General features: G+C 42.3%; 4 protein-coding genes across 7 annotated transcripts; 2 read left to right on the forward strand and 2 right to left on the reverse strand.

Moving 5' to 3' along the window:
• The first annotated feature begins 893 nt into the window (after positions 1–893).
• gabpb2a (GA binding protein transcription factor subunit beta 2a) lies at positions 894–5620 on the forward strand. Of its 2 annotated transcripts, XR_007139394.1 has the most exons (9): positions 894–1052; positions 1833–1940; positions 2446–2613; positions 2875–3069; positions 3148–3256; positions 3907–4062; positions 4259–4377; positions 4624–5276; positions 5364–5620. XR_007139394.1 is itself a non-coding variant. In XM_027178155.2 (8 exons), the coding sequence occupies exons 2-8, from the start codon at positions 1833–1835 to the stop codon at positions 4873–4875; spliced, it is 1107 nt and encodes a 368-aa protein (XP_027033956.1). In that variant the 5' UTR covers positions 894–1052; the 3' UTR covers positions 4876–5620. The 2 variants fall into 2 exon arrangements, 1 of the variants encoding a protein (XP_027033956.1); XM_027178155.2 differs by having other exon boundaries at positions 4624–5620.
• On the reverse strand, positions 5538–9708 carry LOC113662962 (splicing factor 3b, subunit 4). The gene is made up of 6 exons (XM_027178154.2): positions 9555–9708; positions 7765–7893; positions 7028–7570; positions 6760–6933; positions 6004–6156; positions 5538–5867 (listed from the first exon to the last, which is right to left on the reverse strand). The coding sequence occupies exons 1-6, from the start codon at positions 9586–9588 to the stop codon at positions 5701–5703; spliced, it is 1200 nt and encodes a 399-aa protein (XP_027033955.2). The 5' UTR covers positions 9589–9708; the 3' UTR covers positions 5538–5700.
• A 2766-nt stretch (positions 9709–12474) lies between these two features.
• LOC113662966 (ras-related protein Rab-25-like) lies at positions 12475–16282 on the forward strand. Its single transcript, XM_027178159.2, has 5 exons — positions 12475–12778; positions 12950–13145; positions 14032–14225; positions 14537–14617; positions 15421–16282. Exons 1-5 carry the CDS (start codon positions 12736–12738, stop codon positions 15543–15545), a joined length of 639 nt encoding a protein of 212 aa, XP_027033960.1. The 5' UTR covers positions 12475–12735; the 3' UTR covers positions 15546–16282.
• Positions 16283–16577: 295 nt separating this feature from the next.
• Positions 16578–21249, reverse strand: LOC113662965 (NAD(P)H-hydrate epimerase). Of its 3 annotated transcripts, none has more exons than XM_027178158.2 (7): positions 21148–21249; positions 19132–19309; positions 18941–19049; positions 18700–18810; positions 18406–18516; positions 17232–17379; positions 16578–17047 (listed from the first exon to the last, which is right to left on the reverse strand). In XM_027178158.2, exons 2-7 carry the CDS (start codon positions 19293–19295, stop codon positions 16845–16847), a joined length of 846 nt encoding a protein of 281 aa, XP_027033959.2. In that variant the 5' UTR covers positions 19296–19309; positions 21148–21249; the 3' UTR covers positions 16578–16844. The 3 variants fall into 3 exon arrangements, with proteins under 3 accessions (XP_027033959.2, XP_047663936.1, XP_027033958.2); XM_047807980.1 differs by having other exon boundaries at positions 19141–19309; positions 21030–21184; XM_027178157.2 differs by having other exon boundaries at positions 21030–21184.
• Positions 21250–25261: the final 4012 nt, after the last annotated feature.

Genomic DNA, 25261 nt, shown 5'->3' on the forward strand with positions numbered 1-25261 from the left:
TCACTGAACTGGATTGAAGGTGTCCACACATAATGTATTATTCTAAATCTCAGTGTTTCATTACTAAATCTTTTGTTAAACCTGACGGACAGGAATGTGATTAAAGGTCAGAAGTGTTTTCTCTCTGACTGTTCGTGTGTTTTATCACTTTAAACAGGCTATTTTACAACCATGTCTCAGAGTCTGGTCTCAGGGTCTGGTTTCAGGGTCTGGTCTCAGGGTCTGATCTCAGAGTCTGGTCTCAGAGTCTGATCTCAGAGTCAAAACAGACAAAAAGTCAAAATGATAGACAAAATGTCAGTTGATGTATAAGGTCATATTTTACAGGATGTTTTTTTACAGAGTATTTATTATAAAGATGTATAATTATTATTATTATTATTATTATTATTATTATTATTATTATTATTATTAATGCACAGGCCGCTTTTAGGATTATAATAAGCATTTGTGATATTTTTAAACAATCGTGGTAAAATTAAGGATTTATATGATTAAATCAGCGAGTATAAAATAAGAGTTTCTAATTATAAACATGAAATAAAGCTTGAAGAAAAATGACTGTAATTTACAGGTCAGTTCCTCTCCAGATCTGCAGGTGGCGACAAAACACAGTTTCCGTTTAATTCCAAACACGCTTTCATTTGTTTCCTTTCGTGGTCATTTATAATACGGCCATTCCAGAGCAGTCACAACTTTATAGCATAAATAAAACAGTAAAATAAAAACAACTGATTACACTGTGAAAGCGAATCGCACTCATATTTAACTTCCGCCATTTGAATCGGTTATTCTGAAGAAAAAAGAAGAAGTGACTGCAGCCAATCAGCGTCAGGTTGCGGCTGGGTGTTAAATATGTCTCCGCTCCCTATATAAGCGCCCTACACCGAGTGTGTATTAGTGACGTAAGCGCCCTATGTAGTGCACTACAGGAGGCCAGTGAGGGGGGGTTTGGGATACAGCGCGGGAAAGTGTTTGTCGGGGGGAAGCGACTAGCTGAAAGTGGACAAAAGTTGAGTTAAAGTGCGAAAGCGGCGTGTGAACGTGTAAAGGTGAGTAAATGTAAATAAACTATAAATTATACACATTTCACTTCAGGAATATTGCGTTATTTCTGTCTGAATGTTTCGTACTAACACGTTTGAGTTAGCCGTTTGCTAACATGCTAACAGCGCGCTCACTTTAAACATGTAAATATTCACTTTATTATGTTTATAAACGCCACAGTTTTAACTGTAAACCAGGAATTTAGGACTTATAAAGTTTTACTGCTGCGTGAAGGGAATTTATTAATTTATTAAGTCACTAGTTATTAAATGGTGTAAATTGTGTTACACAGATTGTAATGAAAGCTGTTATAATATTTACATGTAGTTTAGATATAAATGCACTTTAATCCTCACAGATGACTTGTGTGTTGATGTTAAAGTGGTTTAAAGACAAATGTAGGGATTTTTTCCTCAAGTTTGATTATGTATTAAATATTAATGAGTTAAATTTAATCTGTTCTCAGTTTCTCCAACACACACTTTATTATTACTGCATTAACATCACACACAGCATCACATCTACCCTCTGGGGTATTTATGACCTCAGTGGCATTTTATTTATTTATATAAAGAATAAAATAATTGGTTTGTTATTAATAAATATGATATAAATAAAATAAATGTTCTCTGTCCTGAAGATCCCGGCTTTACGTCTACTGACACTGGAGACTCCTTACACACACACACACACACACACACACAGGTTTTCTCCTCACAGAAAACTTCACCGTCTGGGTGATTATAGGTTTATGTTCTAACTTTTATATAATGTGTGTGTTACAGATGTCCCTGGTGGATTTGGGGAAGCGGCTTTTAGAGGCTGCACGTAGCGGTGAAGATGAAGAAGTGAGGAAGCTGATGGCCAATGGTGCCCCCTTCACCACAGACTGGGTATACACACACACACACACACACACATACAAACACACACAGAGCTGAGTTGTGTTGTGCACTGAGGTGTTCGGTTTAATTACTTCAGTCAAGTCAAGAAGTTTTTATTGGCATTATAACCATATCTAGCTGTTACAGTACACAGTGACACGAGAAAACGTTCCTCCAGGATCATGATGTTACATAAGACTAAGACAGGGCTAAGGACTTAATACACATGTTCACAGAGGAACTCCTTAAACTCCTGTGTTTTTTCCAGAGTTCCCACAGCTGTAATAACTTTATAGTCAGTGTGTAATGGACTCATCACCGTTGCGTTCTCAGTTAGGTGTGTGTGTGTTTAGATACAAATATCACACCATCATACTTGGACATACACCAGTGAACCACTATTAAGGTTTTGTAACACACTGCTCTTTATTCTTTGTCTAATGATCCTTTCATATTGTGACTGTAGAATAAAAACCATGTAGTTCATCTTTCTTTCTGTTTGTATCTCATACAGTTGGGAGCATCTCCACTGCACTTGGCAGCGCAGTTCGGTCATCTCTCTACGGCCGAGGTGCTGCTGAGAGCTGGCATCTGTAAGGACGCGCGCACCAAAGTGGACCGGACCCCACTGCACATGGCCGCCACCGAGGGCCATGAGCTCATCGTCGACTTACTGATCAGGGTAAGGAGCCACTTCACTTCCTCTACTCACATGTCACTCTGCTGTGATGCATCCTGTGTCACTCACTATGTAGTGGGGATTAGTAGTGCACAGGTGAAGTGTCTCACGGTCTGTGTGCACCAGAGTGCAGACTGAAGAGGAGAGACAGTTGTTTGGGACGTGGCCCCATAGCAGGCTGGGGTTTGTCCCTCAACTGGAGTAAATCTTTTTGTCAGACTGTATTTATCTGGTGAGTGTGTGTGTGTGTGTGTGTGTTCTCAGAACGGTGCAGATGTGAACGCTAAAGACATGTTAAAGATGACGGCGCTGCACTGGGCCACTCAGCACGGGCACCACAACGTCGCTCAGCTGCTCATCAAACACGGAGCCGACGTTCACGCACTCAGCAAGTTTGACAAGTCGCCCTTTGATATCGCCATTGACATCCAGCACGCAGAACTCGCCAACCTCCTGCAGGTGTGATGTCATATCCTCTCTCACTGTCTAGTGTTCATACAGGAGGAATATACCTACTGATTGTGTGTGTGTGTGTAGGAGGGAATGCAGAAGCAGGTGAACAGGAATGCAGAGTCGTCCATTGCTCCCCAGTTCATCATTCAGGGAGGAGTAATTAACATCGCAGAGCTCGTCAAATCCAACACAGGTATGTGTGTGTGTGTAACTGTACCTGTATGTGTGTGTAACTGTACCTGTATGTGTGTGTAACTGTACCCGTGTGTGTGTGTAACTGTACCCGTGTGTGTGTGTAACTGTACCTGTATGTGTGTGTAACTGTACCCGTGTGTGTGTGTGTGTGTGCGTGTGTAACTGTATGTGTGTGTGCGTGTGTAACTGTATGTGTGTGTGCGTGTGTAACTGTATGTGTGTGTGCGTGTGTAACTGTATGTGTGTGTGCGTGTGTAACTGTATGTGTGTGTGCGTGTAACTGTATGTGTGTGTGCGTGTGTAACTGTATGCGTGTGTGCGTGTGTAACTGTACATGTATGCGTGTGTGCGTGTGTAACTGTACCTGTGTGCGTGTACGTGTGTAACTGTACCTGTGTGTGTGTGCGTGTGTGTGTGTGTGTAACTGTACGTGTGTGTGTGTGTGTGTGTGTAACTGTACCTGTGTGTGTGTGTGTGTGTAACTGTACCTATGTGTATGTGTGTGTGTAACTGTACCTATGTGTATGTGTGTGTGTAACTGTACCTGTGTGTGTGTGTGTACGTGTGTGTGTAACTGTACCTATGTGTGTGTGTGTACGTGTGTGTGTAACTGTACCTATGTGTACGTGTGTGTAACTGCACCTCCAGGTAACAGTGAGGACGCCGTCGCCGTAAGTGCTCTAGACCAGCAGTTGATGGGTGATACTGGACAGAGGGTGGTTACCATAGTAACAGATCAACAGGGTCACCTACAGACCAGACTCACACAGCCGCTGTATGTGACGATGCAGAACGGACGGCAGGGTAAATATAATAAATACATAGTGTTTGTGATGAAGGTGTTTAAGAAGGTTCATAAAATACACATTCAGACTTATTCATATTTATTATGCACTCCTGAATATTCATTATTTTTATAGCCATAAACATTAACGTATTCTTAATTCTTTACCTTTTACAGTATACAAGCAATACAGTGTCTCGTGTGTGTGTGTTTCAGTGTTGGCCGTTCCCTCTAGTCAGTTCACACAGGAGGTCGTGGATGAAGAAGTTGAACCTCCAGTACGACGAAGAAAAATTGAAGTCATCTCTGCTAATCACACTGACACCAGAGACACGGTGAGACAATCATTACATTTTAAACTTGTAATGTATTCATTTATTTATTTATTTATTTATTACTCCTGTTTCTATACTTCTGTAAAGCTGCTTTGAGACGAAAATATGATGTGAATTGTTAAAAGCTTGATATAAATAGAATTAAATTTTGGAGCATCGAGTGTCTGCTGTATGCATGACGTCTGTAAATGTCACTAAAATCATCTTTAACTTCTGTTAATAACATGATGTGGGCGTCACCTACAGGAGCAGCTACAACGGCGTCTGGCCGAGGCCAACATGGCGGCTCAGTTGTACCGACAGCAGCTGCTGCAGAAGGAGCAGGAGGCGGAGGAGTACCGCATGCAGCTGGAGGCCATCACGGAGCGAGGGATTACGCAGGAGGACGAGTGTGTGGAAGAGAAGCAGGAGGAGGCCGAGGAGGAGGTGGTGCTGCTGGCTGACGGAGATGTGATGCTCAACACAGAGGAGATTGACTCCACATCCAACATCTCATAACGCCTCGCCTCGTCTCATGGACTCACGATTTCGTCCGTGTGAGCGTGTGTGTGTTTGCTTTCTTTTTCAGCTCTGGATCAAGTTTATAAGAGGAAGACAAACTCTATGTTCCTCCATATTTTTAATAACTTGTCTTCTGCTTTAGTAAATGATCCATGTTTACTGTCTGGCTGAGAAAATGCTTTTTTCCCCCCCTTTAATTTTTTTCCCCCAAAGGCCAAATTTAAAGGCGATTCTTGTAATACAGTTATGAGCAATTTCTAAATCCTGGTTGTCGGTTCTTTGTGTTGATGGAGATGAGAGCACTGATCCAGGGAGGATTCTGTTCTCCTTTTCACTGTGAAACACTTCTACATTCACGTCAGAATAATCAGCAGAGCGGCAGGATTTTAAATGAGCAGGTAAATGAACCTCAGGTGCACATTGTATCAGGTGTTAAAGTCTTACACAAAGATGTGTTAATGTTCATTAGTGCATTTTGTGTTTAGTTACAGCTGCCACGGACTGCACACGAGCAGCTGCTGTGGCTCTGTGTGAATGAGGAGAATATGAAAAGGTCTGTGTGTGTGTTCGTCTTATTAATGGGTGTGTGTCTTAACGGAGGTGTGTGTGTGTGCTGCTCAAAACACTTCTACAGAGTTATTTTCTGTAAATACACTTCCTGGTATTTCTGTATAAAACGTTTATTGACATTTAATCCCATTAAAGAACAGTGAAAATAAAAGGAACTCATCAGTATACAGAAGATTCTCCAAACAGTTTTGTCCTTCAGTAAAGTGGAATGAGAATAAAATAAAAAAGAAATGGCTGTAATTAAGCTGTAGGTTAGGGGGGCAGGGGTGCTCTGATGGGGGCCCGGGGTGGTGCGGGGGGCCGCGGGGGCATCGGAGGTCTCTGAAATCCGAACGGAGGAGGACGAGGTGGGCCTGTGCTGTAACCTGGGGGTGGCATCGGGGGAGGCGGGCCTCGCATCCCAGGGGGCATCGGGGGGCCTGAAGGAGGAGAAGAACAGTCAGAGAGAACAAACACTCAATGACTTCTGACTAAAATCTCAAATCTTTCATCAACCAAAACATTTGCAGAGAACCTGAGGTTCCTCACAGTGACCTGACTGATCTATAAACGTACCCATTGGAGGGCCAAATGGTCCCCGGGGGGGCATGCCCATCTGGGGGGGAGGGGGCATGCCAGGGGGAGGTGGGGCTCTTTGCTGGCTTGATCCTGGAGGAGGTGGAACCATCCCAGGAGGTCCAGAAGGAGGCATCGGCATAGGCGGCATTCCTGTATGAAAGAACAGTCATGCTGAAGAAACAAAGCTTCAGAGGAAAACATTCTGACTGCAGAAGTGTGTGTGAGAACCGGAGCAGCTGCATGATACCTTAAGGAACTCTATGAACCTAAACTCCTGGAATCATGGACTACCCTTGGAGATTCCAGACGTTCGATTTACTGGACGAAGCATTTTAGAGCTCTAGAACTGAGCACCTGCACATTTAAGGTTTGTGAGTTCTACTCTACTTCTCTTCAGCACTAGACACCTTTCATAGTTGTGGAGCACTGACCTGGGGTTCTAGGACTCATTTGGTACCTTTATGTGATTACAGAACTATGAATGCTGAGCACCTGCAAGTTTGGAAGGAAGACTTGTCTTCAGGTCTGAGAACAGTGAGAACACAAATTGTAGATAACCCAAAGAACTCCTAGCTCTATAAGTACTCAGCCATGTGGAACCTTGAGCAGATTAGCTGGGGCTCATTAAGTGGAACTGGTCAGGGATGAAAAAGGACAGTAGAACACACAGAATCCAGACTCTCTGACTACCAGCAATTCTATAACATTGAGAATGTTGATGTTCTGAGCTCAGGTGAAGGTGCTGCTTCTCACCTGGTGGGTGCATTCCTGCTGGAGGGAATGGTGGAGGTCCAGGAGGGGGCACTGAAGAACCTCCTTGAGAAGCAGGGGTGCCCGGGGCGGGGGGCATCTGCATCCCAGGGGGCATTCCTGGGGGTAGAGACCCTGGTGGGGGTACTGGGGGGAAAGCACCAGGAGGAGGCATGCCTGGGAAAGACATTTTCAGGTTAGATCTTTATACGTTACTTATACACGTAGCGAGAAAGTGATTATAGCAACAGGAACGAGCGCGCTCACTGACCGGTGATGGGCATGGCCGCTCCAAGTGCAGTCATAACGGGGGTGGGGACAGTCGGTGGGGGTGGAGCATCAGCAAACAGCTGATGTGGACGGTCGGCCTGTGAGAGCGGGTTCTGCGCTGCAAGGAGCCTCTCTGCGGCAGATCCATGCCGCTCCCCTTTAGAGTCCTTCTTGAAGGCGTAGGACACTGTGATGGGGCGGTTACACAGGTACTGACCATTCATCGCCTCGATGGCCGCGTCAGACGCATCGAAGCTGGCGAAATTGATGAAGGCGTAACCCTTGGAGTTCCCTGTGTCAGGGTCTCTCATGATCTTGGGGGTCTGCAGGATGACACCGAATGCGCTGAATGTGTCGTATAGCAGCTTCTCGTCGATCTCCGGGTCCAGGTTCCCGATGAAGATGTTTGCTCCAACGTCCAGGTTCTTGTTGTGTGCTGAGGCTTTGTTTACACGGATGGGTTTACCATAGAGTTTAATCATGTTCATGATCTTTATAGCGTAATCAGCATCTTCTTCACTGAGGAACTCCACAAACCCGTAACCTGTTGCATGCACACGATGTCAATGATAAAACAACCAATCAACACTTTAATAGTCTCATAATTACGAGAAACAGAGAGAGAAACAGAGACAGAGGAGAGAGACATGTAGAGAGAGCAGTGTTTAATGTTACTGATAGCCAGTTCAAAACCTGACGAAAGTGTGTGTGTGTGTGTGTGTGTGGTGGTGAACTCACCCTGATGTTGTCCAGTCACTCTGTCTTTGGGCATGTGTGTGTTCACCACCGGTCCGGCCTGAAGGAAGAGTTCCCATAGTAACGGCTCAGACACTTTCTCATCCAGACCACCCACATACACTGTCGCATCTGCACACACACACACACAGAGCCAGTGTTAACACACACATGATACATCAGACACAGGTATAGAATGAGGGCCTCAGATTCCCCTTTACCACCGAGGCAGTTTGAGTGCAGGTTCGGAGCCTAATTTAGAACCAGTTCTTTCTTTTTCGACACCCAAAGCAACGGCTCTGAACCAGGAAAAGTGGTTCTTAAGTAGCATCAAAACGTCGCTGGTCTACACTTAAGAACTGCTGGTGTCATTGTTGATGTGTTTGCGCCGCTGCACTAATGTTGCTGTGTAACATTGTATACAGTGATGTAACACTCAGCTCTGTGACGGCGCTCTAACTGATGGAAAGGTAAACTGGTTCTTAGGAGGATCACCAGTGGAACTAACTTCTAACCAGCACTGAACCAGCACCCGGTTCTTTCTGGTGTAAAAGGGGCATCAGTGTGGACTCTGTTCTGATTATTCAGTGTAAAGGTGGAGGTTTAAAGCCCTGAGGTGGAGGAGTGTTAGTGAAGACTGCACACAGTGATGGAGGGAAACCTGCTGAACACACAACTCACACACACCGGGGAACTAGCACACAACTCACACACATGGGGGAACTAACACACAGCTCACACACACACACCGGGGAACTAACACACAGCTCACACACACACCGGGGAACTAACACACAGCTCACACACACACCGGGGAACTAACACACAGCTCACACACACACCGGGGAACTAACACACAGCTCACACACACACCGGGGAACTAACACACAGCACACACACACACACCGGGGAACTAACACACAGCTCTCACACACACCGGGGAACTAACACACAGCTCTCACACACACCGGGGAACTAACACACAGCTCTCACACACACTGGGGAACTAACACACAGCTCTCACACACACTGGGGAACTAACACACAGCTCTCACACACACACACACACCGGGGAACTAACACACAACTCACTCTCACACACACACACCGGGGAACTAACACAAAGCTCACACACACACCGGGGAACTAACACAAAGCTCACACACACACCGGGGAACTAACACAAAGCTCACACACACACCGGGGAACTAACACAAAGCTCACACACACACCGGGGAACTAACACAAAGCTCACACACACACACACACACGGGAACTAACACACAGACAGGATGGACATTACTGTGTAAAGGACAAAACAGTCTCCATGTTCAGGAGCACAAACACTTCATAAAGCTCAGAGTTCATTACAGCGTTATAACATGTCATAGGAACCTGACATAGCCTGAAGTACAGACGTGTTTTTACTTTGCAGAGGTTTAAAGTCTCAGGAATTTCTACATAAGTGAATAAAACGCTAAATAAATTCATCCACAAATGTGTATTAACGCGTAAATTAAAAGTAGAAAACAGAATAAACACCGCCGCGTCTTTATTTTACAGAAAATAAACCTGAAAAGAGAATTTAATAACTAACGTAATATCAATGAATCTCCTCAGAGAGCTAAGCTAATCAATGCTAAGCTAAACAATGCTAAGCAAAACTAACTAGCTGATGTTTGCTATACAGATGTAACATATAAATAGTGGGTGACTTTAGTGTAATAAATGAGTCTGACAGACGCTCACGTTAGAAAACAACGTGTTAATAGATGTTAAAAGACTTTTATTACCTTGGTTTCTCTCAGAAATCGGACCCGCCGCCATGACAAAACCGCTCCGTGCGCTGGCGGAAGTCGTCTTCTTCTTCAAGCGCGTGTCGATTTCAGCTCAGCGCCGCCACCTAGTGACAAGTGTGTGTTAGTCAGTGTCACTGTGAAGCTCTAACTGGACAGAACAGAACAACAAACAAAAACAGTTTAGTGACCGATAACTCAACAACAACCCATGTGTTTATTTAGAATCTGATTCTGATAATAAACAGACAATCAAGAATATAAGATTATTACGTTTACATTTACAGCATGTGACAGACTCTTATCCAGAGCGACGCACACAAGTGTTTAAGTCTCTATCACTGAATACATTAACTGGGGGTCACTACGTTACAGACTGATGATACCATGAGTCTAAAACAGTTTTATTTGTATTTTTTATAAACATATATGCAAGAAATAGGGAAAGAAGTCTTCAACCATCTTTTGAAGATATCCAGTGACTGTCCGGACCCCTAGGGGAAGTTCATCCCACCACGTCGGTGCTACAACAGAGATGAGTCTTGTAGTATACTTGCCTCTTACACTGAGAGATGGTGGGACCATTGGAGCAATTCTGTAGATCTGAGGGTGTGAGGTGCAGTCTGAGGAGTGATGAGGGCTTTGAGGTAAGAGGGAGATGGTCCATTTTTGGCTTTGTAGGCCAGCATCAGTGTTTTGAATCTGATGTGTTCAGCTACTGGAAGCCAGTGGAGGGATCGCACCAGCGGGGGGTGTGGAGAACTTTGGCAGGTTGAAAACAAGCCGGGCAGCTGCATTTTGGATCAATAGCAGAGGACAAATTGCATTCATAGGTAGACCTGCCAGCAGGGCTTTGCAGTAATCCAGTCTAGAAATGACAAGAGACTGAACAAGCACCTGAGCAGCCTGTGTGGACAAAAATGGCCAAATCATTCTAATGTTGTAGAGAAGAAACCGATATGAGCGAGTCACATTAGCAACATGAGAGGAAAAGGACAGTTGATTGTCCATGGTTACCCCAAGGTTGTGAGCTGTGGCTGAAGGGAAGATCACATCGTTGTGCAAGGATATAGCAGGGTCATGACCTGGGGATGAATCACCTGGGATGAACAGCAGTTCAGTTTTGCTAGGATTGAGCTTTAACTGATGAGCAGTCATCCATGATGAAATTTCTGCCAGACATGCTGAGATCCGGTCAGAAGCTGTGGCATCTGAGGGTGGGAAAGAGAAGATAAGTTGTGTATCATCAGCATAGCAGTGGTAAGAGAACCCATGTGAGGAAATAAGGAACTTCACCAAGAGAGTGAGTATACAGTGAGAAAAGAAGAGGACCAAGTACTGAGCCCTGTGGGATGCCAGTGGAGAGTCTGTGTGGAGCAGATGTCACTCCCCTCCATGTTATCTGATATGAGTGTCCTTTCAGGTAGGAAGCAAACCATTCCCAAGCTGATCCCAAGACTCCTGAGGGTGGATAAGAGAGTCTTCTGGTTGACCGTATCAAATGCTGCTGAATGGTCAAGGAGGATAAGGACGGATGACAGTTTGGCTGATCTAGCAGCAAGTAGTTTCTCAGAGACATCCAAAAGGGCTGTCTCTGTACAGTGAGCTGCTTTAAAGCCAGACTGTTGGGATCTTGTTCTGTGAGAAATAGAATTTTTGAAAGAAACGAGAGAAGTGATACCGGTCTGTAGTTACTGATGTCTGGTGGACCCAGAGCCGGTTCTTTCAAGAGAATCCTAGGGAATAACCCTTGCTCTCTTGAAAGTAGTTGGTACCTGTCCAGATGTTATGGATCTATTGATGATAGTGGTGATAAAGGGCAGAAGGTCTTGCGAGATGGTCTGGAGCATAGTAGAAGGGAGTGGATCCAATGGGCAGGTGGTAGGATTGCAAGACTGGATGAGTTGTAAAATCTCTTCTGCTGCCACAGTTGAGAAATGCGAAAGCAAAGGAGTGGGGGAATTCATGTGAGATGTAATTGAAGTCGGGGCTGAAGTGAAGGTCCTGCAGATTTCCTCAACCTTCTCATGGTAGAAAGAAGCAAAGTCTTCTGCAGTCAGGGAGGATGAAGCAGGTGGAGCCAGGGGTTTGAGTAGAGAAGAGATGATGTTGTGGAGCTTCCGAGGGTCTTGTACCGAAGCTTCAAGGTTTTCTTTGTAGAAAGAAGTTTTGGCAGAAGTCACATCTGAGGAGAACTTGGAGAGGAGTGTTTGGTAAGAATCAAGATCTGCATCAAGTTGTGAGTTCTTCCACTTTCTCTCAGATGAGCTCTCTTTGATTGTTGCACAGCACATCTGAAAGCCAAGGAGCAGAACAAGAAGTTTTCTTGGGTTTAGTGACTTATTATAGACTTATTATAGACTTATTACAGACTTATTACAGACTTATTACAGACTTTACACAACCAAACACTTATTAACATAATAATTCACCCCTCCAAACCTTCCATATTTTACAGTATTACAGCCCGAAACTGAAATGCATTCACTGGGATTTTATTGTTATATTTTATTGTTAGCTTGTCTATCATCGAACACTTTCAGTTGCGTTTAAAACCTGCGTACGAGATGGAAATGTGTAATGAGCGTCTTTGTATTTACAAGGTATTGTTAATCACACACACACACACACACACACACACACACACACACACACACACACACACACACACACACACACACACACACACATACACACACGCGCGCTCATATTTGATAACAAAACCTCTTTGAGTGACATCATTTAGATGGCGTGTTCATTCATGAGCTTAAAGACTCACACACATTAGGCTTTTAAATGTCACACAGCTGAGAGTCAGAGAGTAGGATCTGAACACACCCTGTTATTGTGTGTGTGTATGTGTGTGAGCGAGAGAGCGAGAGTGAGAGAGAGAGAGAGAGAGAGAGAAAGAGAGGGTGAGAGTGTGTGTGAGATTGTGAGAGTGTTGTGTGTGTTGTGTGTCTGTGTGTTTGAGCGTGTAAGTGTGTGTGTGTGTTTTGGTGGTTAGACCTGTTCCTCCTGACACACCGCTCTATTGACGCAGAGCCTCATCAGGACAGGAAGTAAAGCACAATCCCGACAGCATGGGGTCATAACTCATCCTTATTAAAGTTACATGAGCTGATCGTTGTGGACTTTCCTCATTTCCTCAGTCCGGAGCTGTACTTCAAACCCTGACATGAACATGGCCGCCGATTTGGGATACAACTTTGTGTTTAAAGGTAAGAGTTGAGAGGTGTGTGAAGCTTTCAGGTGTTAGCTACAGAAATTCAGCTTTACCACTGAGACAAGTGCACTAACACTAATTCTCTGTCTCTGTCTCTGTCTCTGTCTCTCTCTCTCTCTCTCTCTCTCTCTCTCTCTCTCTCTCTCTCTCTCTCTCTCTCTAACAGTGGTGTTAATTGGGGAATCTGGAGTTGGGAAGAGCAACCTGTTGTCCCGATTCACTAAAAGCGAGTTTAACCACGACAGTCGCACCACCATCGGGGTGGAGTTCAGCACTCGCAGTGTGCAGCTGGATGGAGTGACCATTAAAGCTCAGATTTGGGACACAGCCGGTCTGGAGCGCTACAGAGCCATCACTTCAGCGTGAGTGTCAAACCCAATCATTAATGCAATCATTCAATCAGAGCTCCACGTTATCTGATCTGTAGGAAAAGTCGAACTAGTCTGCAGCCACTAGAAAATGAGCAGGAAGTGAACTCGTGATCAGGACAGTGGTGATCAGATGGAGATAAGATCCTGAAGGTCCACAGGATCACACTCAGCGTTGTGTAATGTTACAGTTGCTATGTTACAGATTTTAGAGCGGATGGCGTCTGTAACAGCAGAGGAGAATCAGATGAAACATACAGAGACACAAAGACTCAGCAAAACCTCCAACAGTTCACCGTTTAGATAAAAACTGTGTTTCATTTTGTGGAGGCAAATCCTGAGATTGAAAGCTGCACAAACCTGAGAATGGAGAGGAAATGAAAACGTTCTGTGTGGACGAGGGGACTGTTAGAGATAAATATTAAGTGACATAAGACAGGAAGTTCTTACCAGGACAGACTACAGCTCCCATCACTCATGTGGGGTGCCAATATTATAAATCAGCAACTATGTGAATACATTTCCCAACGTAAAGCAATGTTCATGTTAAAATGAGGTAGAATCAGTGTGTGTTTCACCTGCGCAGGTTTGAGACCTGAAATCAAGCTCAGACTTTATTCAGTGCGTTTTACAGAAACGACTCATTTACATTTTACTCAATAATGAAATAATTTTTTGTTAATAAATTCTTTAGAGTGGTGAGTTTAGTATCACAGACATGCCTCTTCACACCTGTCTCAGGTAAACAGGTCATTAAGGTTGGTTACCTGACTCAGGTGTGTTCCTAGTTAGAACAAAAGCAGAAGAATGTGGTCATGGTGTTGGCGTGGTGTGGGCGTGGCCTAAGCCGAGGCTGAGGGGTGTGAAATGTTTTGTTCAGGTATTACAGAGGTGCAGTCGGAGCTCTGCTGGTGTACGACATCAGCAAACACCTGACGTACGAGAACGTGGAGCGCTGGCTGAAGGAGCTGTACGACCACGCAGACCCTCATATTGTCATCATGCTGGTGGGGAATAAGAGTGATCTGGCAACCCAGCGCACCGTTCCTACAGAGGAGGCCAGAGCTTTTGCAGGTAAAGGGAAATTAAAATCAGTAGAACATTAGGAGAACATTAAGGGGTAACAGTAAGAAGAAGCATAGCTTTGAAACAAATTTTTTTGTGCCACTGCGATGTTTTCCAATTTTTTAAAGAGGATTGTAGTGGAGAACATTTGAGGAACCCAGTGTTAAGTGTCTGCTGTTTTACAGTTGAGGTGTTAATGATGTTGATCATTAACCAGAACCATAAGCACTGAGGTTCTGCTGATACAGAGATTTATCTGTAGTTCTTCTGGAGATCACTTCTGTAATGAACTCATACACTAACTCTTTCTGCTCCTACAGAGAGTAAAGGTCTGCTCTTCATCGAAACTTCAGCTCTCCAATCCACCAATGTAGAGAGTGCCTTCCTCCAGGTTCTCACAGGTGAGTTAACTCAACATGCTGAAGCTTAGAGCTGTAATGAAGCATGAGAAAGGACTAAAATACAAATCATTAATAACTAACACACACGCACTCACACAAACACATGCACTCACACACACACCAACTCACACACCCACTCACATGCACTCACACAAACATTCACACACACGCACTCACACACACACACACACACACACACGCACTCACACAAACCCATACACATGCACTCACACACACACACACACACCCACTCACACACCCACTCACATGAACTCACACAAACTCACTCACACACACGCACTCACACACACACGCGCGCGCGTACACATGCACTCACACACTCAAACCCACTTACACACACACACACACACACTTAAACACACGCACGCACACTCACATGCACTCACACAAACTCACTCACACACACGCACTCACACACACGCGTACACATGCACTCACACAGTCAAACCCACACGCACACACAAACTCACTCACACACACAAACTCACACACACACACAAACTCACTCACTCACACACGCATGCACACACGCACACACTCTTATATACAAACACAAACACACAGAGACACACACTCTCACACACACAAGCACACACTCTTATATACACACACACACACACACACACACACACACACACACACAAACACTCCTACCACCAGGAGGCGTTGTTTCCTGTATAATTAGGATTGTAATACAAGTGTTACAGAACTTAGTTGCACACTACAGAGGGTTCATGTCTACATGTGACGGGAAAATATCTTTCTCTTTCTTTGTGTCTCAGAAATCCACAGGAAGGTTGCGAGTAAACAGGTGACTCGTGGCTCCATCAGCGCTGTGACTCTCGGCACCACTGGACCCATCATCGAAGCTGCAGAAGAGAGCAGGAGCTGCTGCAGGAAACAGTGAAGATATCAGCATCATCCTCACAGAGATGCCTACAGACGTCCACTACACACTGCATCGAGTCAAGCTGATCTGTTAGCTGTGTTCCAACGCTGAGCTCCAACACACACTCGTCCACTTCCTCTAGATTCACTGCCCTCGGGCAAGTTTACTGTCGGCCAACATCATTATTCTGAACTTATTCTCATTTCGCAGCATCACTTTAGCTCTATTTATATTAAACTCATTCACGTCACATTAGTACACAGTCGTGAAGAAAGTCTGTGAACGTTTCAGCTGTTTCTGCTAAATGTACACTCCAACACACACCACATGGACACACGTGTGATGATGTGGAGGTTGTAGGGGACGAGTGTGTGTTCTAAATGGTATTGGAACACAGCGTGGGGTCACGTGATGTTGATTTGTTGTGTGTGTTGTGTTTTGTGATGATGGTGTGAATGTCACGGCTGATGTTCAGTCACATTTACACTCTGGATCCATGAGTTACAATGAAATTATTTATTTTACAGCCGATGCGATGCAGAGAATTCGACCCGGAGAGAATGTTTACTCACCATTTGTGTTGATTTTGTGATTTTTTTTAATGCTACAGTTAGAAAATCCCACACTTTTAAAAGCAAAGCTCCCAGTGACAAAGTTTATTAAATGTAAATTCCCATTATTTTAATATGAACTCTATATTTTTTCAGTCAGTTATGATTCTGTGTAGAGATTCAATAAACAAAATAAAACATTAACGTTTACGCTCATCTTCGTCTGATGTCAGCAGGAGACTCTGTCAAGTGGACTTATTAAATACATATGAGAACACAGCGCAGGGGTGAGGGCTCCTCACGTGTAAACCTGCACGTGTGGACTGTAGCTCAGGGATTTCAGTCAGAGGCTTTAGGGAAATAATCAGTTTTCATCTCAGCAGCAACAAACTAAAAAGTTTTATTTGGTAAAAGGACAAGCTACAAAATCATTGTGTGTGTGTGTGTGTGTGTGTGTGTGTGCATGGGTTTGTGTTTCTTTATACAATTTATACACAGATTCCAGATCAAAGTGAGTGTTTATTTCAGGCCAAAACGTTTAATGAGATTCAAACATTAACAAAAGGTTTAGACACTAACACCAAGAGAAACAACATCTCACTGCCATGTAAAGGAAGTCGTCTGAGGGTTCAGTGCTTAACCCTGTCTGTAAGAGTGTGTGTGTGTCTGTCTCTGTAAGTGTGTGTGTCTGTCTGTCTGTAAAAGTGTGTGTCTGTCTGTAAGAGTGTGTGTCTGTCTCTGTAAGTGTGTGTGTCAGTGTTGCTGGTCAGTTGAGTCTGAGCACACACTCCGTCCCCTGATACTGTGGCAGGTTCAGTGCGTACTTCCTGTCCAGGGCTGGAGGAACAAATCTCCCACCCAGGAAGTGATAACGGCCCTGAAAGTGAGACGCTGCTTTCTTGGGAGCGGTGAGAGAGATGAGCAGGTCAGGCTGAATACCATCAGAGTCTCCGGTCTCTACATCCCAACCTGAGAGAACAAAACATCAATGTGTGTGTGAGGTTTAATAAAATGTGTTTAAAATGCAGACAGGATCAAACATAAAGGAGATTGTTTCAGTGCTGTTATAAATGAAAGTGAATGTGTGCAGTGAACACACTCTGGAGCACAACATAAACAAACCTGGGAGACAGAAAGGTTTTAAGCTCCTCACCTGAGGGGATGTCGACGCTAGCGATCGGAGCGCTGACCTTCTTCAGAGTGGATAAAATGTCATCGAACGGCTCGCGCACCGCTCCTTTAAAACTGAAACCGAAGATGGCGTCGATCACCACATTATACACCTCATCCACCTCATCAGCCTGGAGGAGCAACAGAAAAGAGTTACACCTGTGTCTGTGTGTGTCTCTGAGTGTGTGTATGAGTGTGTGTGTGTGTGTGTGTCTCTGAGTGTGTGTATGAGAGTGTGTGTGTGTCTCTGAGTGTGTGTATGAGTGTGTGTGTGTGTGTGTGTCTCTGAGTGTGTGTGTCTCTGAGTGTGTGTATGAGAGTGTGTGTGTGTGTCTTTGACTGTGTGTGTCTCTGAGTGTGTGTGTGTGTGTGTGAGTCATGATGCCATCACATGCTATTGCAATTCTAATAAGTTTCCTGCTATAAAACTAGACAGTCAGATGGAGTCAACTTTCAACATGGCACTGAAAAGTTCAGAATCTAACAGTAATAATTTTATGGTGTCAAAATGAAAGATAAAAGAAAAAGTAAACACATGAATGAACCTTTTTGTTGTGTGTCTGTGGACACGGGGATTAGTTAAGTGCTATATATATATAAATTGAATTGGAATTTCACCACAGAAGTAGGATCATTTATATAGCACCTGAATGTAGCATTAATATCAGTGAAGTGGGTGTGACCTCTGTGTGTCTGGTCCAATTAAGTGGGTGTGGCCTCTGTGTGTCTGTTCCAATTAAGTGGGTGTGGCCTCTATGTGCTGTTCCAATTAAGTGGGTGTGACCTCTGCGTCTCCGGTCCAATTAAGTGGGTGTGGCCTCTGTGTGTCCATTCCAATTAAGTGGGTGTGGCCTGTGCGTGTCTTTTCCAATTAAGTGGGTGTGACCTATGTGTGTCGGGTCCAAGTAAGTGGGTGTGGCATCTGTGTGTCAGGTCCAATTAAGTGGGTGTGACCTCTGTGTGTCCAGGCCAATTAAGTGGGTGTGGCCTCAGTGTGCCTGTACCAATTAAGTGGGTGTGGCCTCAGTGTGCCTGTTCCAATTAAGTGGGTGTGGCCTCTGTGTGTCTTTTCCAATTAAGTGGGTGTGGCCTCTGTGTGTCCGGTCCAATTAAGTGGGTGTGGCCTTAGAACTAAGCACTTTTTAAAAATGTTTTACCTCTGGCATTTCAGACAAAAAGGGAATCTCCATCTTCTCACACTGAGTGGTTAAGTTCTTGAAAAGCTGTTTGTTTGGTCGTTTCGGGTAAAGAACAGCTGGTTCATATCCCTGTAAACACACACACACACACACACACACACACACACACACACACACACACACACACACACACACACACACACACACACACACACACACCATGATGATTTCCATGTGTAAGCATCTCATCACATCCTAATTTAATGAAGAACAACCAACCACACAAGTGTAGAAGTGAAAGGTGATGCTCACAAACAGCTTGAGATGCCGAGCGCAGACCAGACCGTCACCTCCGTTATTACCTGGACCACAAACCACTAACACACGGGGAGGGAGTCTGAGCAGAGACTGCAGTGGATATGCCTGACACACACACACACACACACACACACACACACACACACACACACACACACACACACAGGAGACATCTGTGTGTTTACTGTAACAATAATAAGTGTGTGTTTCAGTCATGTATATAATTGGTCTTTACCTTAGCAACAGCTGTAGCACAGCTGAGTCCAGCGAGCTCCATCAGCTGATCGACACTGAAGCTGTACTCAGAGAACAGCTCCTCATCGATGCGCTGAGCTTCCTCTTGACTAAACAAACACACACAGGTCAAAATGCATGTTGTGTGTAGAGCTTTTTCATACATACAACATGAGGACATGTCATACTTACCCTAAGTACCTGAGTGACTGGGCCATGTTGGAGACCTGCCTGGTGAACTGTGGTGTGTAAGCGTGTTCACACACATGTGTTAATGCTGATCTGCATGCGAGGACAGTGGCACCCCGTGACGTCACAAGGAGACCAGCGCCAAACAGACTCAGCAATCCCAGCATGCACCTGGATAGACCTGACACATGAACCAGAAATGGTGGGAATTGGTCACAGGGCTCTCAAGTATCACGCATTGAGAGTAACAGTCAATCATTTCGGTCTTTTCTCACGCTCTCCCACCACACATTGTATTTGTCACGCAGAAAAACCTTTTGGCTATTTATCAAATATTTAATAAGCCGCAGCACCCAAAATGTGTCAGTCCGCATCGCTGTCTCTATGGAAACGGGCAGGAACCAAGCGCATCTCCCCTGGAGCTCTTAGTCGAGTCTGACACTTATCAGCCAATCAAAACAAGAAGCTACACAACAGCCAATCAGAAAATAGCACTATTGTATCTGGGTAAGATTTAACACAACAACCAATGAAAAAAAAGCAGATCCTGCAATTGTTCATCATCGTCCTCGTTCCCCCACAGAGAAAAGCCCTGGAGCTGCGAGCATCACTTTGAGCACAGAGTAAGTCATGATCTCCTGTTTAATGTTACAACTCATTCACAACGTGTTTAACACAAACAATGACATTGTGACTGCTGTTAGAGACGTTTCCCAGATCATCAGCAGGAGTTTGTCATCAGTGTCTGTAACTTAGTCAGCAGTTTTACAGCCTGGTCACTGACAACACCTGCTCAGGACATGTAGTCTAGGGCCAGTGGCTCTCAAACTGGGGGCCCTGAGATGGTGCCAGGAGGCCCCGGGTCACTGACAACACCTGCTCAGGACATGTAGTCTAGGGTCAGTGGTTCTCAAACTGGGGGCCCTGAGATGGTACAGGGGGCCCCAGGTCACTGACAACACCTGCTCAGGACATGTAGTCTAGGGTCAGTGGCTCTCAAACTGGGGGCCCTGAGATGGTGCCAGGGGGCCCCGGGTCACTGACAACACCTGCTCAGGACATGTAGTCTAGGGCCAGTGGCTCTCAAACTGGGGGCCCTGAGATGGTGCCAGGGGGCCCCGGTTTTATAACATTTTATAAAATAAATTAAATCTCAGAAAAATAAGACTACTAACCACCAGCATATTGTATATTTTAATATGTTTTGTTTAATTCAAATATTAAGTTTTGGAATGTTTTATGTCATAAATTTTCCTTTTTCTTATCTAAAATATTTCACTCTTGCCTGTGTTCAAAACTTGAGAGCCCTGAGGTCAGAATACTTGACTCGTCCACGATAAAGAGTCGACTCCATCGCCACATTACTTTTCAGTGTCAGCATGACTTTATGATCAGTTGTGCGAGGTTTTGATCACTGATTGTTAAAATCTTCCCTTATTATAGCTGACTTTGTTTCAGGAAATCGTGCTCAACCAAATCACTAATTAATACCACTGTACTGCTTTTTTATGATATAACTGCAAAATACAGAACAGTAAGCACATTAAAGAGACTATCTACATTAAATGCACTACGTTTTAATGTCTGTGCTTCTGTAAGGATATTAATCTACATTTTCCCTGTTGGAATATCGACATACAACAAAAAACGATTCACCTAAATGAACCGATTCTAAGAGTTGACTCTTTGGTAATAAGCAGGAAGACAAGTTTAAAAGGTTTAAAGGTCGATTCTACAATATATTATGTCCAGTGACACAAACACACTTATATCACCTCCATATAAACATTAGTTAGTCACAACAGTACAAACATAACAGATTAAACATTAGGCTTGATGACATTGATCTATTTTAATGTTTGTATTAAAACACCGAGCTACCTATAAAATTAGCACCTCACCTTAAATAACTGGATAGAAATAATGAGGCAATTTCATATAAATCGTTTAAATCACACGCAGTTATAAATCGATTCAGTTGTAAAGTAAAGCTTGCTAAATTAGCATGAATTTATTCACCTGGGAGTTCAAATCAGGCGACCACAGTGGACACCTAAAGGGTCCTCAGGACGTTACAAAATAAAAGTTTTTAGTGTTAAGGTTTCTCTAATTTATGTATTTAAAGCTCTTACCAAATTTGGGTTTGGAGATTCTTTTTTAAGCCATCAGGACTTTGTGTAGAAATAATAATAGGTATTAAATTGAAATTCTGAACGTCACCTAGATTTAATTTGTCAGGGCTAAGAAAAGGCTGTCCTGTATCTCCATATTTATTTTTGCTTATTATATTATTTAGTATTATTTTGCTTATTATATCTCAATTATATCTCAATTTTTAGCTCTGCATATTTCCAGTAGTAATTTACATAGATATCTACACTAGATGTCGCCTTGTATAAGGCAGTACATTAGAACGAATGCGTCAATAGAGCCGCCATCTTGGTACAGGGGACCCCCTCCTCTTAATGCATCAGCGTCAATGTAGGCAAATAAATAAAATCACCATAAATCGTCATGAATGCTATTTTTTTTGTTAGGTCAGACATGTATTTATCATTGAGTCCAGAGAAAATTGAAGGTTTTGATATGAAGATAATCTCCTTTTTCAAATATAATGCATAGTGCTAATAGGTGTAAGTTTATTTATTACATTCTTCCACTTGAGTAAACTTCAAATGAACAATCACTACTTACCTTATAGCCTACTGTATGTAACACTGCTACAATGGTGTGACTATACATGTTCATTTAAATATTTAAATTGTATTGGTTTATTAAATATGATACACAAAGCAATTTGCAGGTGGAAGCAAATCACAAATTTGAGAGAGACATAATGTGAAAGTTAGATAGTTGCGATACCAAAGACTGTTCTTTATTCTTTTCTCGCAATACTTTTGCCACATTAAATAAGTATGTACTAAAGTAACATAAATAAAAAAATAAAACAACAAAGTTTTACAACAAAGTGGTGTTGTCTCAACTTATGAAAGGTACCTACAACCAGTGACATTAAGCTAAAGTGATGGTTGTCTATGCCATCTTGATTCTCAGCAATGTGTTCACGAAGAGCAAATGTGTCATATTATACATTTTTTTAAATTAACATATGATAAAAAAAATCCAAAACCTTTTCAGGCATAATGTTATTAAATATGTCTTTAAGTGAAGTAACTTGATAAGATAGCATTCTGCTAGTGTTAAGTTCAGGACAATCTAATAAAATATGTTTGACAGATAAGGGAATCTTACAGAACATACATAAAGGGTCTTCACCTTTAAACAAAAAAAGCATGGGTCAATTTTTAATGTCCTTATTAAGAGCTTTGGAAACAAACATTGTTGGTTTTCCTAACTGTGAAAAACTACTGGGTAACAAGCATGGATTAGCCGCGGTTGTTAACCAAGGACTGAAACAAACCAATGTAACCAGAAATATAATTTCGTTTATTTGAACATCCAAACACAGCACAGAAGTCCAGCATCATCCATGAATTTGAAGTACAAGATATCTATGGTAATTTACAAGGTATTACAATTGATGATAGACAAATTATTATTAGCCAGCTGGCTGATGACACCACTTTGTTTGTGAATGATGCCTCACAAATTCCTTTAGCTTGTAGATTGATTGATTTCTTTTCCAGAGCTTCTTTTCCTTAGGAATTGTAATTAATAAAGACCAGAAAATAAGATGTTAACTCAATTTCGATCCTCTAATAATGAAAACCCAAAAGAAACTAAATTCTTGGTTGCAGAGAGACTTACTCTCTAAAGCCGAAGGATTGTCCAGACTAACGTATGCAGCTCTTTCCTTGGAGGTGAATAATAGAAAGGTTGATAGCATGCTAAATAATTTCATTTGGAAAAATAAAACCCACTTTATTAGAAAATCAGTCATGATGAATCCACTATAAAAGGGGGGGGGGGGTTTGATTTTTTTTAGATTTTACTGCATTAAACAACACTTTTAAGATGAATTGGCTCAAAACTTTCCTTAATAATCCCTCCTCACTTTGGAATATTATCCTAACTATATTTTCTCTAAAGTTGGTGGCCTGAATTTCCTCCTACTCTGTAACTATAATATTTCAAAGATCCCTGTCAAACTTTCTAATTTTCATAAGCAGTTGCTCTTGGCTTGGTCCCTGATATACAAACACAACTTCATTAATTGGCAATGTACCCACACAGAGACATTATGGTCTGATATGTTGATGTTTATCCAGTCATGTTTTATAAGTGACTTTTATTTCTGTTTTAAAGATGTTTTCTTTGTATTGTTCGATTATTCTAAAGAGAATATTGGGAAATATTATATAATTAATTTGTGTTTCCTACTGGCTAAATTTCACATACATAAACAAAAATTTACTTTTCTCTATTCAGAGATGATCTTGACAAGTTTATTGAAACTATCCAATGCTCTATTAATCCCAAAGCTATAAAATCTGTTTCTCTTTATTCATCCTTTTTGTCCTCTTAAGGTTTACACAACCTATATTGCATTGTTGTTGTATTATTACCCTGGAAATTTATTTGTGTTTATGTATTTTTTTATTTTTTGTGTTTCATATATGTATTGATATAATGCTCGGATGTTTTATACTGTTTAATAATTTAAAAAAATAAAAAAAATAAATAATAATAATAATAACAAAAATAAATAAATAAATAAATAAATAAAAATTATAATAATTTATGTATTTAATTTAATTTGTTTTCTATTTTCTTTGTCACATTGATATTACTATTAGATTATTTGTGTAGCTTTCATAACCTTTTGTTTCCTCATGTTTCTTCTCCACAGAACAAAGCAAAACTGTTTTTCATGGTTTTTTGTGCCCTTCATTAATTGGTGCAGACAAACAACACATTCAGTATAGTTTCAGTTTAAAGGAAAGTGTATAAGATATTTGTGTGATTATGTTGTTATATTTGTATTGCTTTAGTTATTTCTAGGTTAAATTTAGCTTTAGAAATATGACCACATGACAGAACCAGAGACCAAATTTAATTCAAATGTTTAATAGTTTACACACATTCTTTATTTGGTATTTCATATTTAATTATTATTATTATTATTATTATTATTATTATTATTATTATTATTATTATTATTATTATTATTATTATTATTATTATTATTATTGTTATTATTATTAAGGACAGGTGACCTAAAGGAGTGTGAACATTAACATTAACCTTTTCTGGACCCTAAACCTCAACACTCACTGCACTAAATCTTTAAACACAGTTATAAATACTAAAACACTTTAATCCAAACATACAACTTTCTTCACCCTAACAGTGTAATCTAATCTGTAACACTCTAATCTAAACACTCACTCTGAAACATTTAAACCTGTTCACACTATAGAAAAGATCCAGAGTCTTTAAAACTCCGACCGAACTCTGAAATGAAGCTCTGTGTGCACGAGCACCTCTCAGTCATTACAGCTAATCATCTTGTCCACTCATATCTCCTTCATCATCACCATCACCATCAGCATCTCCTGCATTCAGACGCTGATTAACACGTGACAGCAGCAGGGGCAGATTTATTGCTTTGTCCTCCTCTTCATCTTCATCCCTGGGAGGATAAAAACGACGAGCTTTAGCCACAAAGTCATCTGCAGCATCCAGATAAATCAACCGGTCCTGAGAGGGAGAGAGGGAGGGAGGGAGGGAGAGAGGGAGGGAGGGAGGGAGAGAGAGAGAGAGAGAGAGAGAGAGAGAGAGAGAGAGAGAGAGAGAGAGAGAGAGAGAGAGAGAGAATAGTAATCAGTTGATTTGTTCTTGTTGGGGAGTTTCTATCAGCCTAGATGTTGTCAGTAGTTATATGTCGGTTTCTGTAGTTGGTTTTTAACAGTTTGTGTTTTCGAGTTTTGATTATTTGTGCACTTTATTCCTGATGAGACAGTAAGAGAATTCAACACTTTTGTTTGATGATGGTGTGTAAAATAGACAGATGTTTGTTTCCTGTGCCTACCTATACACATACACATATACACACACACACACTCTCTCTCTAGTGAGTGAGTGACATGACATACGGCTAAGTATGGTGACCCATACTCAGAATTCGTTCTCTGCATTTAACCCATTAAAAAAAGGGAACTATATATAAAAG

Source organism: Tachysurus fulvidraco, chromosome 24 (genome assembly GCF_022655615.1).
Source record: "Tachysurus fulvidraco isolate hzauxx_2018 chromosome 24, HZAU_PFXX_2.0, whole genome shotgun sequence".
Taxonomy (NCBI): domain Eukaryota; kingdom Metazoa; phylum Chordata; class Actinopteri; order Siluriformes; family Bagridae; genus Tachysurus; species Tachysurus fulvidraco.